Here is a 16,311-nt window from a genome sequence, read left to right on the forward strand (position 1 = left end):
AATCTCATTTGAGATTGACTATAAGGTAATTTAACTCACTGTATTACTATTAAGTCTATTTCCAATAAACCACGTATTTTTGAAAAAAGTGAGCCCACATAAATATTAATAATAATTATTTCATTCATCATATCATACTATAATAGCAGCTAGCACAAATTGAGAGCTTATTTTGTCTCAAGCTTGATGATTGCTACCATGTATACATTATCTCATGTAATCTTCCCCTCAAGCTCGTGAAATAGGCATTATTATCCTCATTTTTAGATCTGAGGAAATCAACTCTCGGAGAAAACAAGATAGTTTATGGCAAGGATGGGATCTGAATGAAGTCTGCTTGGTTTAAAACATAATGTAATATGCTTAAATATGATTAAAAAGTCAGGATTTGGAAATCAGGAAGTAACGAATTCAAATTCCAGGTCCATCAAATTATTAGCCAGATAAACAGAGCTTCAGTTTTCTCATTTGTAAAGAGGGTATAAAATAATAAATACCTTACAGTGTTTTATAACAAATAAAAAAGACATGTGAAAAACACTTGGTAAATTGCTTACTACTTTTTAGCCTATAAAATATTACTTTTAATTATTGAGGCTAATTTAGTTGATATTTTATATAGTCACTTAGTTTACTGAGACCAGAATTTGACAAGATTTCAGGTCTTTTGAATTTCTTTGTAGTGTAATTTTTCAAACATGATTATCTATGTTAATTATAAGTCCAGTTAAAGAAAGTTCTCCAAAATTTCTAGAAAATTAGTTTTATTCATAATGAAATAATACTGTTTTCTACTCCAAGTATATCAAAATATAACACTAAGTCATCTTGAAATATTCATGAGGACAAAATTTTCATAGGTCTCTATTCTAATAATTATAGTTTCATTCATAGGAATATTCTTTAGCATATCATTTATCCTTTATACAAACAATATAAAGGAAAGATTGTAAATGTGTGGTATATGTAATTATGACCATTATCAATTTTTTATACTTTGTGAAACTAAGGATTTGTGTGTTAACTAAATTATCATTTAGTATTTAATAGGATTTTTGATATCTTTTATAAAAGAGGACTACTAAAAATTCAAGATTTAAAAAAATATTATTTAATAGTGTAAATTAATGGCTACCATACTTTATTACATATATTATCTAGGTTGTTAATAAACTTAATTTCAAATCAATAAAATAAAGAATAATTTACAGATAGAGATAAAACTTACTCAAGTTATATTTACCTCCAAAAATTATATACAAAATGTTTATAGAACATTTGCATGAAGGTTTCACAGGCAGTACCTCATCTGAAACTCACCATTACATGTGGTAAGTTTGATACACATGTTATAGAAGAGGAAACTCATGTAGATATGAGTTAGTGACTTACCCGAGATGAGACAATAATCAGTAGAATTTGAATTCAAACTCATGTCTTTCAAATCCAAATCCCATGATTTTTCACTTACTTCATGACAAAAAATTAATCATTTAAACACCAAAAAAGTGCCCTTATAAAGTTATGTTATGTAGTTAGTCACTTTAAAATAATGAAGTATTATTGACAGTAAGTAACACATCAATGAAATCTAGCTGCCACACTTCTAAGTCATCAAGTCCTCATCTCCATATTATTAGTATTTTAAAAATTTAAATTAAAATAAACTTTAACAAAATAAATAATGAGATAAACAATTAAAAATATTACCTAAAATCTGATCCAACTCTCTTCCCATTTTCTGGTTCTCCCGGATCTGGGCATAAATTGGAAGCTGTTTTAATACCTCCCTCATTTACTGTAATAACAAAAAAAAAAAAAAAAGAAAGAAAGAAAAAAAGAAAAACATACATAATTAGAGAATCAAGAATGGCATTTATTTAAAATTGTACACAAAATATATTCTTGTATTTTGTTATTATAATTACTAGAGTTTAAATACAGAAAGTTAAAATATAATTTGATAACCCAATAATGAAGATTAAAACTTTTTTCTATTTGTGGACCTATAAGAAAATAAGTTTCATGTTCATATTCAATGACATACTATTCTTGATATCAACACATTAACAGTTAGCACTTTATTTTTAATTACCATCAAATTATAAAATTTCTGGTAATGCACTGCCAGAGAGTATCAGTGCCAGAGTTTCCATTAATAATTGGCATTAAAGAAGTCACCACCAGTGTCATATGAGTACCTGGTATTTTAAAAGTTGAAATAGAAAAGTAATTCCTTATGGGAAATTTAAGGTTATTAGCTTTTCTTATTTGGTATATAACAAAGTAACTTCGTCTGCCAATGTCAAAATAAAACTGTGGTACAAGTTACCAAATATGTCACTGATTTATGATATAACGCTGAAAATCAAATTAAGGGCTTTACCCATTAGTAATTTCCATGACTAATTTCCATTCTGTGTTCTACTCAACCAAGTATACACATTTTCAGCAGTTTCTTCAGAAGACCCACTTAATAAAAGATTTATTAATGTTTTCAGTGAATGTGATCACAGTAAATAAATTCCCAAGATAGATTTTTAATGGGAAGATTATTAAACCAGGTAAGTTCTAAAATATTTGAGTGATAATGTTTTATAAATTTAATCTGACAGTGAATTGGAGAATAGCTTCTATTTTGCTCCTCATCACCTCATCTGTTTTTTAAAAGAAAATAGGACCTGAGTAGAGACTCCAGAAAGAAAAAAATCTAAACCATGTAATAATGGTTCTTGTCCTATTCTGTGGATTGGAATCACCTGTGGGCTTATTTTAAAAAAAATAAAAATGCTTACTTCTACCTCTAGATATTCTAATGCAATTACTTGGGTAGAAACCTTTGTTGTTTTTGCTTTGTTTTTGTTTTTCAATAATCCTCAAGATGATTCTAATGTAGAGTCAATGTTGAGAACTACTAGGTTTCTGCATCATTTAGTTTAGATTGTCAGCTTGTTCAAATTGATTTATCAAGATAGCAAGATAACTATCAGATGATGGCTCAACAGTCATATCTCTACATAGAAGTTATATTTTCAATTACCTATGAAATTTTCTGTCTGTGCCCTTCATTCTATAAAAATCACTTTCCTAAATATCCCCAACAATATCCTTAGTGCTGCCAGCTTTATTACATATTCACCAATCTATGCATAGCATGTGATTTTTTTGCTTTTCTTGGTTTTCTGACTTGCTTTTTATTTCTTTTTACCTGTTTAATTTTTGTTGTTTGTTTTGTTTTGTATTGGTCACTCTCTTACTTTTCTATATATCACACATAGAGGGCAAATTTAAAGGCCACTTTACTGACACATAGTTTTCCATATTTTATATTTCCCTAATAGCTTGAAAAATTACCTCTTTGCTAAGGAATTCCAATGTATGATTTTGCCATTTTTTTTCTCAAGCTCTTTCCTGCTCCTTCAATGATCTAATAGATCAGCCCACCAAAATTCTCATAGTACATGAAAATGTACATGCTCAAATTCAACTTAACCACTGATGCTTTTGTTCTCCATTATCATTTTCCTCCAAGCCATCTTGAGTACTGGAGGAGAAATAATCTTCCTCAAACACAATTTTTATTACTGTTCAAATATCCTGTGATTCTAGACTTTTCAGTATATCAGTTGTCTTTCCCAGTGGCCACCAAAATATATCTATTACTCAGTTCCAGCAGATACTTCATTGTTCTGCAGTTTCCCTGGTTAGCCATGCAAATTCCATGTTTTGTGTTTTCTCCAGGTCTCCATGTTTTCTCTTTCTTCCTCTTTAGCTCTCAGAATCCTATATAATTTTCAAGACTCAGATCAAGTCTGACTTTTTGCAAACTACATTTTTCATTTTTTCTAGATTTTCTAATTCCTGTTTTTATATAGCATGAACATCATATTTAATTTTATATTATTTTATCATATTATGTTAGTAGTTTCATATTCCTCAGTCACATATATAAATACATCATACACTTGATAAAGATAAGGGAAAAACATAATTATTTTAATATACCCACAATGCCTAGATAGGGATTAATGACTTCTCAGTAAATATGTCCTAGTCGTTTGATTAAAAACAATGTGTTGTACACTGTTATCAATGAGTAGAGTATTTTCTATGGGAAACATTCTCTCTTCATCTTTACATGGTTTTTGAAAATATTATGATATATGTTATTAAAATGTGACTTTCCAAATCATATTTTTAGCAACTGCCTTAGTATAGGTTTAAATCTTGGCAGACTGATTCGAGAAATTCTGTTCTTAACCTCTGAGCTCTACATCCTATACAGAAAGCTCAGCAGGTAAAATGGCATCAGTAATTAAAATTCAAAAAAATTTTCCAAATATTTTATCTTAAAATGGAGATCATATTTATAATTTTCACAGAACAATTTATAATGTTAATTTGTATGATTTAATTATAAAATTACTTTTGTAATTCATAATGTGTCCTTTAAACCACTGTCTTTGGACATCTGCAATAGGTAAAAAAAGTTCCCAATTTAAAAATGTAAAGATAACAGGAGAGAGCTTCTACATGATACATGGTACAGGCATTTAATGTTCTTTAATTAAAACATTTAAAATAAAAAATAAAAAACAAAGTGTATAATCTCATATTTTTCTGATATTTAGATGTTACCCACAGCTAGTGATGCCAAGACATTGAAAAGTAATTAGTATCCATTCAATCAGCTATTTCACTACATAATACCATTCAAACAACCGTACAGGTATTTATCACTTTTACTTCTTTTAATTTGAATAGTAACTGACAGAGTAGTAAGAACATGAGTGTTCTTTAAAAATTTAATTACATGAACAAGGTGCTGCCTCTTATAAAGAGCATGACTATGGGGGATATCATTTTTGCTTTGATCATTAAGGATGGTAATAATAATAACAATAATTACTGCTAATGCAATATAAATCCTTTTCCTGATATCTTAATGGAACAAAAGAGATGAGGGCAGAATTTACAGAATTTTAAAAGTTGAATGAATTGTCATTTCTTATAACCTTGAAGTATCTTTATTATATATGTTTATAAAATATGCTATAAGAATCTTAATTTACCATATTATTGTATGTTCTAGCTTGAAAATACTATAAATGTAGTCAATATCAAAATGTAATATTGTTATTATAAGCAAGTTTTCTAAAGCTTCTGATTTTATATAGCATATAATCCACTTTAAAAGTAAACATGAGTAGATTATGACTAAATGTCATCTGACCAAATGTCATCACATTATCTCATCCAGCTGGTGGCACTGCTATCTTTCTTAAATTTTTTTTATATTAGATCTAAAATTTTTATTCCACCTTATAAAGTATAATGCTTTAGATCTTGTTCTGAATTTCAATATCATGAATGTTGACAGAATGCTATTTTACAATAACTTTATATTCTAGAGTTTCCTCTTAATTCATTTAGCTTCCCAATGAAATATTGGATCCTTGCCAGCTGAGACTATATTTTATTCATTCTTTTACCTTCTTAGCCTCGCATGGTGCTGCCATGGAGAAATAGCTCAAATAGAACTGCGGAATGACGTATAATAAGAATGAATGAAAGCATGGACTTGAACAAGATGAAATAATTTTTAAAAAACAATACATTATGGAAAGCTCACAGTTTCTCTGTAATTCCACTTTAAAATTCTAGAAGAGCCTAGTAGGAAAGTTGGCAAGGCTACCAATCCACTAAATTCAACATTTTAAAATATAAAAATGTATTTATGTATTTAATTGTTTAAATTGAAGTATAGTTGATTTACAATATTGCATTAGTTTTTGGTGTACAAGTGATTGAGATATATATACACACATATGTATGTGTGGGTATAAATATTTATGTATATTCTTTTTCAGATTCTTTTCCATTATAGACTATTACAATATTTTTATTTTCTAAATTAAAAATATATATTTTTCCTTTATTTGTAAACCTACTCTCTTTGATGAACAACAAGGGATGGATAGAGACTATATAGAGTTCAGATACTAAAGTTGGATAAAAGAATCTAAATTACCCAATTAAACAACCACATGGTTCCCATGAATACTACTGCAGCTTCTTGAATCTCTTATTTGTTTCTTAGCTAAAATGTAAAGGTTCTATTGTGGGAAGACAAGCTTTAGAAATGTGTCTATTTGTGTCCTCCATAATTATGTCCATTTTTGGAAGTTCCAGTGATGGAATCAATTATGTATTCAAAGAACACAAGGTTTAATTTTTTCATTTGAAAGTTGATGTCAGACAAAAATTGTCTCCATTCAAAATGATTTGGCCCTGTGTTAAATAAATGATTCAAAGGGATGAAGACTTGAATGCTTACTTGATAACAGATATATAGTAATGATAAAAATTAAAGCAATATAACCTTTTCTGTGAATGACCATCAAGAATATATATTTGAGACTATTTTAGAAAAAACTATGAGAAAACAAACTTTAAAATAATGTTGCCTTGTTATTTTGTGATTATGAAAAAACTGGCATAAATAATTTCTTTTGATTGAAGTGAAATTATTTATATCAAAAAATAAAAATAAAAGAGCACAATACTTTTTATCTCCTCCACAAGCTTTAATGGACAAATGCAAAATTTATTTTAAACTAATTAAGTAAATTGCCATTTTTTTGCTTTGTGATTAACTTTTAAAATTTTTTGTCTCATTAACTTTACTTCTGACAATCTAAAATCAATTGTTCTTTAAATAATATATGTTTATTACAATATAATATGTATATTATGTAATATGTAATTATATATGTTTATTATATGTAAATCAGGATTTGTTTGTTTTCCCAAATACACTGTTATGTCTAAATTCTCTTTCTTGTTCACCCTCCTAACTAGTGTACAAGAAAAATTAAAATATGTATGTTCCCTAAGGCAATATACCAAATACAAAGAGTTACAGACACCTTTTTTAACTTGTTAAATTTGATGTGCAACATTGTGTAAGGTTAAGACATACAGCATGTTACTATGATACATTTATATATATATATAATCATATATATATGATTATAATATATAATATTTACGATTGCTGCTATAAATATTTATGATTGCCGCTAATGTAGAATTGCATACATCTTAATGCCTTGATAAATCTTAGAGATTTTAATATAAATAGCTTGATTTTCCCAGGACATCTGAAAGTTTGAAGCATGAAGCATATAAAGTAACATTTTTGTAGTCAAAATGAGGAAAGGGTGAAACAGTCACAGTTTATAATTCTTCTTAGATTTCTAAAATAAATATATTGGCCAGACAAAATATTAGGAAAAAAGTAGTAAGCCTAATATTTAAGTCTGTAAAAATTTAACTTTTATTTCATATTGATATAAAATTTAATTTCAGAATAATTTCATAACAACTTTTTTCTGTTTATATTTTCTATTATAGAAAGAAGTCTTTCTCTCTAAAATGTATTAATTAATAAATAGAATATTATTATATAGATTATTTATTTTCCCTAAAAACAGTATCAATTTTGAAAATACATTTTAATACAAAAATATAATAATAAGTCATAATTATACTGTAAATACTTTGAAATGAACTGTTTTGTGCTATCCAAACAGGTAACCCAATTTGATGATTTTCTACTCATATCTGCTACTTTAGGTTTAGTATTCTCAAATCCAACAAAATGTGAAAATCACATTTTAAAATTAGGGCACTTTAAAATACTTGACAACATACAGGTCCCGAGTATGCTCCTTAAAAATTGATTTAACTGCTCAATTTGTGACATTTATTATTATATACATGTAACTCAATAAATATGTGGGTAAAATCTTTTTCTGATATAACTACAATGAATAATTTTTGTTAAAGAAATAGCTTTACACTTATTTTATCAGATGATTTGAAATTTAATAAAACAAACTGCTAAAACATGTTTGTTAAAAATAATGTTATTTACAACAACTAATCTTATTTTATTATCAATAAGTCATTTTAGAAGTCAGATACTGTGTTATAAATGGTTTCTTTCAAAATATATTAAATGTATCTGTATGAACAGTAAGTCAGGGAATTTCTACAAACTGCTATTGATTTACACTGAAAAATGTATAGCTCTATTAAATTTTTTTATATTCATTTGTGGTAATATAACAATGAATATCTAATTAAATGATTCTTAATCTGAGAGTCAGGGATGAACTTCAGATAATTTATAAATCCCTGAATATTAACCAAAATTATGTATTGGGGCAGCACATAAGTGTGTAGCATTTCAGTCCATTTTGTGAGATTTTCAAAAGAAAACAAAAATGAATTAGTTAATTCACTTACAAAAGACTATTGACTTAAAGGGTTTGTATAAACTAACTCAAATTAAATATCTTTTTTCTTTAAATGAAAAATTGTTATTAAAAGAAATGTTTCCTTAGAAAAAATAATTATGCTGAAATTTAGATATGTTCAAACAAAAATTTCCACAAGAAACAATCAATTTGAGGATTTTCACTCACTTTTTATCTTACATCCTAGAATTATAAAACTAGAATGTTATCAACATGATAGATCAAAAAAGCTTTCTGTTTTTTTACATTTTTAAAACAATCTGAGTTCCAGAGCTTATATATTAATTCATTAACTCAATATGTATTTAGATATGAGAAAATACTGAATAATAATAATCATGCATGTTATATAGATATTAATGCAGTTAATTTGGCAAATACACAAATATTTTTTATAAAACACACAAACAACACAGACACCACAAACTTCACTCTTGCACTAGAGAAAGTAACAAAAAAGGAGTACACTCACAGATAGAAAACTTGTTGCTGTTGTCTTTCCCTGGAAACAACTTAAATCCTCTAGATTTAAAATCTATGGCCTTTTTCACTAGTTAAGAAAACAAACAAAAACATGTATCAGGATACACAACTTTAAAATGAAATTCAAGTTAACAAATTTTGTTAGCATGGAAGTATGCAAGTTAAAGAATCTGCTTTCTGAAACCTGATATAGGGTACCCAGAAGAAAATAAGGAAGAAAAAAATATCAATATGATAACTAGGTTGTAAAAATATTAAGCAGTAAAAAAAGATTTTAAGTGTTCTATAGGGAGAATCTTGCACATGTACAGGTACTTTTAAAAATTATCCACATTTTTATAGAAGAGCAAAACTATCATAAACCACTTGAATTCATCAAATTTTATGGAATAAACTAAACTAGAAAAACAAAAATACTGAGACATTATAAAAGACATTTAGGTTTTTAAAATAAACTTAAAGTATTTTAAGGTAATTTAGCCTAATTGAAATATTAGGACACATTTTTAAAAATGGTATAATGGAAAACCTTAAAATGCACTTTAGTATTTCTTCTAAGAACTATTTCCTTTCATAAACATTGCTTTTGAATTATGATTGATGTGCAGTCCATACTGTACCAGATTTATGGAAGTGAATTACAACTTTCTGCAGTTCATCTAAAATATTTTGCCACTGTTTTTGGTAATATGATATTGAAAATCAACATCATAATAGGCTGGCATATATAATTGTTTACTACATTAAAGTAGGTATGACTGAATTCACCTTAAAGTAATACATTCAATGAAATACCTTGGAACATTTTAAAAACATTTTCCAAGAATTTTGGAATTCTTGAAAGGAAGATAAGTATTATTCCTTTTTAAGTATAAATTATTTTATTAAGTACAGTTGCTATATAATTTTAAAAGTCATAAACTATAGTTCAGAAGAATATTTTATTTAATTTTTCAATGAAACCAAGTGAAATAAAGAAAATCTATTTAATGGAAACCTTATTAATTATAAAATTTTGTGCAATCTGATCTAATGAGATAAACACCAATTATTTTCTTTAAGGAAAATCAGCATGAACAAGAATACAAGGGATATATTTAACTTCCTCAATTATATTTTAGAGTTTTCTCATATTGCTTTTTATGAAGCTTATAGTAGGGATGATAACCTGAAACATTTAAGTAGGTTTTGTTCATGCCATGAATTTGAAAAAAGCAAAACTGATTTTTGTTAGTTAAAATGGTAATATCATTAATTCTGACTTGCCATTTTAGCTACTTAGTTCAAATTAAGGATATTTTATTGGTTTTGAAATATTTTAAGGTCATTTTTTTCTTGTTAACATCTTCAAAAGTATAAAGAAACAGTCAGATGGCTTGCTGAAATATACAGTTACAAATTGTCTATATATACTACATAAAAATTGAAAATGATTATCAGAACAGAATTTAAGAGACTTGATTCTTAGCAAGTAGTAGTTGCTGATTTGGATGAAGAATCTGACTTTTACCTGAGTCTCTTCTCTTGAAATAAGAAGTGAGGACTAGATGTCTACTCAGCTGCTTTGCAGTTCTGAGATTCTTTATCTGGGGCCGTTCTTTACAGTGAAACAATCCCTACACTTCTCTCAACTTATGTTTTTTGTTGTAATTCTTTTCCACACTCCAACCCTCAGTGTAAGCTAAATTTTAGTCCTACTAAAGTATTCAGCTACTCTATATTTATTTCTGCCACTTGTGCATTTTCCTGCTGTCTCAAAATTATTTTTACTAAAATCTGCACTTTGTATTTTGAGGCATAATTCTAGATTCTCCCAATCCAAACATGAATTATAAGTAGGAGTTTTACCTCTGCTTTTCTCTGCATTATAAGATTTACCTTTAATTATTACAAGGGGTCTGAAATTTTACAGTGATTTTAACACAAATCTGGAAGTCTTAAAGAATAAAGAGAAATAAATGAAAAGATTGTAAACCCAGAGGAGAAAATTGAAGAAAATTTCAGAGGGTCAAATAGTTCAATAGCATTCTGAAAACTACAGAATGTGTGTTTGTGGGTGTATGTGTGTGTGCACAACTGTGTGTGTTTGCAGAAAGGACAGGTTTATGTAATGTGCTTGTATGTAAACTTGACTGTTTGGTTGAGTGAGGTCAGAAACATCTAGCTAAGAAAGTGTCATCTCATACCAAAAAGTTTTAAATAGTTTCCTGGTTCTAAAGGGACTTAGTCATTTTTTTAAGCATCTGTTTGTCAATTAAATTGAAGAAAAAATTATATTTTTGAAAGTAAAAAGTATAAATAAGTAATACAGATGCAGAATATTAAAAGCCAGGGGAATATCCATTTTAGAAGATAAAAAGGAGCAAAAAAAATATAAAATTTAAATTCACAGAAAACTGTAAAATATGTCAAACAGTAAACACATACTTTAGATCTTTTTATAATTTCAATAGAAAGAACATATCACATATCTCTTTATAAATAAACTGAAAGGACAAATACTGCAAGTACCAATTGTAAGACACTGCTCTAAATCATACATTAGAGAAATGTTAGACCTCAAGCATATGCCATAAAAATATATTTATTATGTATTACAATGTATAATACTGACATGACATCAAGACATGAGCACTTTTAGTGACCACATTTAACTTATGAAATTAATCTGATATTTTTAATAGATATATTTCAATTACAAGCATGTAAAATTTATCATAGAGATATTAAAATGTGGTATTTTATATAATTTTTTAAAATATTAAAAGCATGTTGTTTATGTCAATTTCTTTCACTGTACTATGAGTTTCTCAAAAGCAGCAATATTATTTTATTCAAGTGGTACTTGCTGTACGAGTGCATGACTGAATGAATATATGCAACATTGTAAATTCTTTTTCATTTAACTAAAGGCATTTTTTGGGAGGATTTCTTTTATTAATCATGAGTTAGAAAGGGAGGAAGTGATGGAAGAATGAATGTTTAAGATGAAGCACTTTCATGAATAAAGCTATTTTTAAGTACATAAAAACTATGTAGGTTCTACTAGATTTTTAATAAATTTCATTAAACGCAAGACATAGAAGACATGTGCAAAGATTCATTTCCTGTTTTTCTGCTTTTCACTTTTCACATGGTGAACAATTTTGTTCATTTTTGTAGATTTGTTTTTATTGTTTTTTTGGCTTGACTCATGCTTTTTTTTTTTTTAGCACAATGGAAATATTTTATAATCTGGGAAAAATCTGGCAGAAAAGAATATATTAGGCCAACAATCATATCCATCTTAGTTTAGCTGTAAGCCCAAAACACTAGAAAAAGGATTTTGTTTCTGTAATCTTCGCTTAAGCAGTTTAAAGCACTGTAGAGGATTATCACTGTAGTATTTTCCAAATCAATTATTGTTGTTATTTTCAAAATGAATTTTAATTCTAAAATGCATTCAAAAACTTACCAAAAAATGATGGTGATTGATGTTACTTAAACCTCATCTAACTTTCATGTTAATCAGCTAAAGACACTTACTGGAAATTATTTAAATCAAAATGCTTTTATTATAAAAATTAACCATTTGTTAATCCCACATATGTGGATAAAGTGCTATATTTTGTTTCAAATATCTACACTCATTGTGTGAGACAGGTAGCATATGACTTTATTTTTATGTTAGAGAATCTCTGTTAATAGAAACAAAGTTAATAGAAACAAAATCACCAGTCTCCGACATTAGGAAACTGACAATACTATACAGATGTAATAAAGGAAATTCCAACCACCAGTTGGAGGTTTGGAAAAGAAGACCTTTAGGTGGTCCTTCTATAACTGAGCATCTAAAACTTACAGTCATAAAACGTTTCCTGACTTTAAGTTCCTTACTTGAAAATTGGTGCTCTTCACTACATAATCTCAAAAGTCAAATACTAATAACCTTTTCATTCCATTTCACTGCTATGCATATACAGTGAAAATTGTAATTTTGTAAAACATTAACCTTTGAAAAAGAAGAAATATATATGTTTAGTATTAGTGAGCAGAAAATTTTTTCATTGGGAAAAACTGCCTAAGATTTGTGTGGGATTCTTGTAGAAAAATATTGGCATTAATTATTAAATGCTATCAGAACATTTAAAACTCCTTTCATTTTCAACTTAAATCATACTCAAATATAATAATAAAAAACAAATGCAATATTGTTTATTATCTTAATCTTCCAAATTTATACTACTTATCTTGGCAATGATTTATCGTGCAAATGGCAGTAGATGCATTATAAATCTCCAATTAAATTAGAATGTGATAATTCTTCAGAAAAGGAAGAAACTTCCAAGAAAGTAAGTCATTTGTATCTTATTTATTTTTTCAGTTTATTGTCTCTTCATTTTAACTTCTCAAATGCACAATGCCTTTCTCTTCTTTTAAACTGCATTTGATATCATGATACCTGGGTATATAATTTCTACTTTCTATTTTGAATTAGGTATAATCTTATCTTTATCCTTATACTCAATAAATAAAGTATACTAATAAAATACATTTCATTAGTTTTTGTTTTGGTTATTAAAACTAACTCTGTGTGTGTTTCATTTTGAGAATATGGCACATTTCATTATTAATAGTAAATTCATTTACATGGGTACCAGGAATTATAATCAATCACTAACTAGGAATTTAATTACAGGTGAAATAGTGTTAAAACACATCATATTTTTTTGTGGCATTTCTCTCACTGGATTAGGAGGTCAAGACCTCTGTTCTAGTCCATTAAGACACTGAATAAGTTGTTTAATTTCTCTATAGATTCCTAGAAAATTCACTTATTTATCCTTAAGTATTTAGGTATAGAATTTGAAGCAAAAGAAGAAGAAAAGACTAATTAATCAGAATTCTTAATTCTATCCCAGAGATTAAAATCTGTTTAGAGATTATAAAAGTATTTAGCTCTGTTCAGGGGGTAAGTTTGTTTGTTTGTTTGAAAGTAAATAGTGGCTGCATGTTACAGGCCTGCAAACATTATAATTTAACACTTTTTTCTACATCCTATACTTGTAGAATACTTGTTTAGAACAAATTTGAGGCTGCTAATTAACTACTCCTTCCACATTATATTTAGAAGAAGAAACATCAAGAAACTATAGTGATGCCAGTAAAGGTAGTACTCCTGTAGTATCTGTTTTATAATTTTTCATATAAGACTTACCACTGGATACAAATTTCTAAGAATACTTGCTTTATAAATGTTTCAGTAATAAAATTTTAGAAAATGATTAGAAGTATGTTGTATATAAATCATGTTTCTGGTTTACATAGTAAAAAGATACAATGGAAAATTCAGCAGTAAGTGGCTGATGAGTCTTCATGAAAATTACTTTGTTTCAGAAAATGTTAAAAGAAGAGAAACAATACTGGCCACCATTTGATTAGAAAATTAGTAGTGCAATGAAACATGTTTAAAAGCACTTAAAATTTAATTTCTAAAGGCTTACATATTAGGGATATGTAAGATCCAAAAGATTCTCAAATTTTAAATAATGAAAATAGACCAATTAAACTTAATAAGAAACTATATATATATATATATATATATACTCAATATTATAATTACTTAAAATCTAATGTATTCTCTCTTTTAAAAATCACTAGAGATAAGTAATTGGTTCAGATACTCCAATATTTTTTCATGTCCTAAACTTCTGTTTATGCTGCCCTGCTAGTTTGTGACTAGCACTTACTCTTGCATGTAAGATGTGTAAGTATAACATTCATATGATGCCCTATTTTTAGTTGAAAGAAAATTTACAATTATATATTGTACCATATGCTTAAAAACTACAATAAATTCTAGGAATGAGGACATAGCAAAAGTCCAGTAAATGTTAGTTATTTTACTATTACTACTTATAATTTTAAGATTGAGTCCAATTAAGAGGTCATTCTAATTAAGAATACAATATACAAAAAGGTTTTCAACTATTTTGTGTTATGTCTTTTTCACTGTGTAAGGACGTTATAAAAATTAAATCATTTACCTTCCAGTTTAATTCTTTTAATAAAAAGTTAGAAACCTCCCCAAATCCTTTGACCAAAATAGAAAATTTAGTATAAATGTACAGAAACATCCTTAAATATAATCATTTAATTTTTATGAACATATGTGTAATTATTCAACATATTTCAAGTATTCATATAACAGGCCCATTTTCACTTTTACAAAAGAAGATTCTAAAACTATAAGGTTTCAAAGTTGTAACAAGGTCAGCCTAGATCCTAAATCTTATTTTTGAACTACTTCAGACTAAGAAATAAATTTAAAAATTTTACTTGAAAAACTGAACAGAGTTGCAACTATGACAAGGAGACATATTTTATGAAATCAATTTGTTTATTTTCACAGGTCTTCTAGATTTAATTGTTATTTTTTATTTAAGAGACAGTGGATGCTAATTATTTGATAAAGAGTCAAAATTTGTCTATGGGCTTTATTCCCTTCCAGAAATGGAACAACTTCAGAAATCCATAACACTTATGTAGACACCAGCAGATGCACCAGCGTAACAGGTCTTACAGTTATGGTGTGCAGTAAAATGTCAGGATTATGAGAAAAATGTGGGATTTTCATATTCTCCTTAGAGATTCTTATAATTGGCATAATAAAAGTCACCATATGGGAAGAGTTTCCATTGGTATGGTTCACAAATACTTTTAACACTTTTAACTATGTCAGCCTTTAATTTAATTTAGTGTTAATACTTATTTTCTGACAGCTTCAGATGAACTAACTTTTTATTATCTTTAGTCCTATAGTTAAATGCATTCAATTCAGTCATTTCCCTAGGCCCTTTCTTGTTTTGATATATCATACTCTTTTGAACAGAAATTATTTTCTGCTTGTTTTGTCTATAATTTCTGTTCATGAATTAATTTTACTAAAGACACTTTTAGTATAAAATGCAACACGAAAAGTGATTACATTCAATATTTTCTTTTTTTCTTCTTTTTTTCTAGGATGATTAGGATGGCCTGGTTTTTCACACGAATGCCTGAGTGAATATGAAGATTAGGCAGAACTTCTCAAAATTACCTTAACAACAAAAATGTACCTGCAGGTCTGTAATTTTTTCTTATTTTAAATAAACAAAATAATTTAACGTTACATATTTGTTTTACACATAATGTCAGAGATCACTTATCTACACTATAATGCCTTCTAATATGAGACTAACTGGGAAAGAACCAACTGCTTGAAAAATGGTGACCACAGTTAATGAATGTCATAGGACCGAGGGCAGTGGAATATATTCTTTCATTATAAATTTTATAAGTATAGTGAATAATTTTTTTAAAACAAAAAATGTTATTACTTTAATAAGTAATAATATTCTCTCATCATTCTAATTTCAGATTATTATACTTTATCCAAGTTCTTCACTAGAAGGTTTGGTATCATTGCCTTGATTCTGCTTTAAACAAGCATAGATGGACTGACATTGTAACACAGGGTTCTGCT

General features: G+C 27.6%; 1 protein-coding gene across 3 annotated transcripts in view; it reads right to left on the reverse strand.

Moving 5' to 3' along the window:
• The window catches only part of CSMD3 (CUB and Sushi multiple domains 3), a 1,005,695-nt gene that overhangs the window by 548,061 nt on the left and 441,323 nt on the right, over positions 1-16,311 (reverse strand). For 2 of the 3 annotated variants that reach the window (XM_031691263.2, XM_072949623.1), the window contains 2 exons: positions 8,797-8,874; positions 1,711-1,798 (listed from right to left, as the gene is read on the reverse strand). In XM_031691263.2, coding sequence (XP_031547123.1) covers positions 1,711-1,798; positions 8,797-8,874 — 166 coding nt within the window. The remainder of the gene's footprint in view (positions 1-1,710; positions 1,799-8,796; positions 8,875-16,311) is intronic. The other variant, XM_072949624.1, reaches the window with a different exon arrangement.

Source organism: Vicugna pacos, chromosome 25 (assembly GCF_048564905.1).
Source record: "Vicugna pacos chromosome 25, VicPac4, whole genome shotgun sequence".
Classification (NCBI taxonomy): domain Eukaryota; kingdom Metazoa; phylum Chordata; class Mammalia; order Artiodactyla; family Camelidae; genus Vicugna; species Vicugna pacos.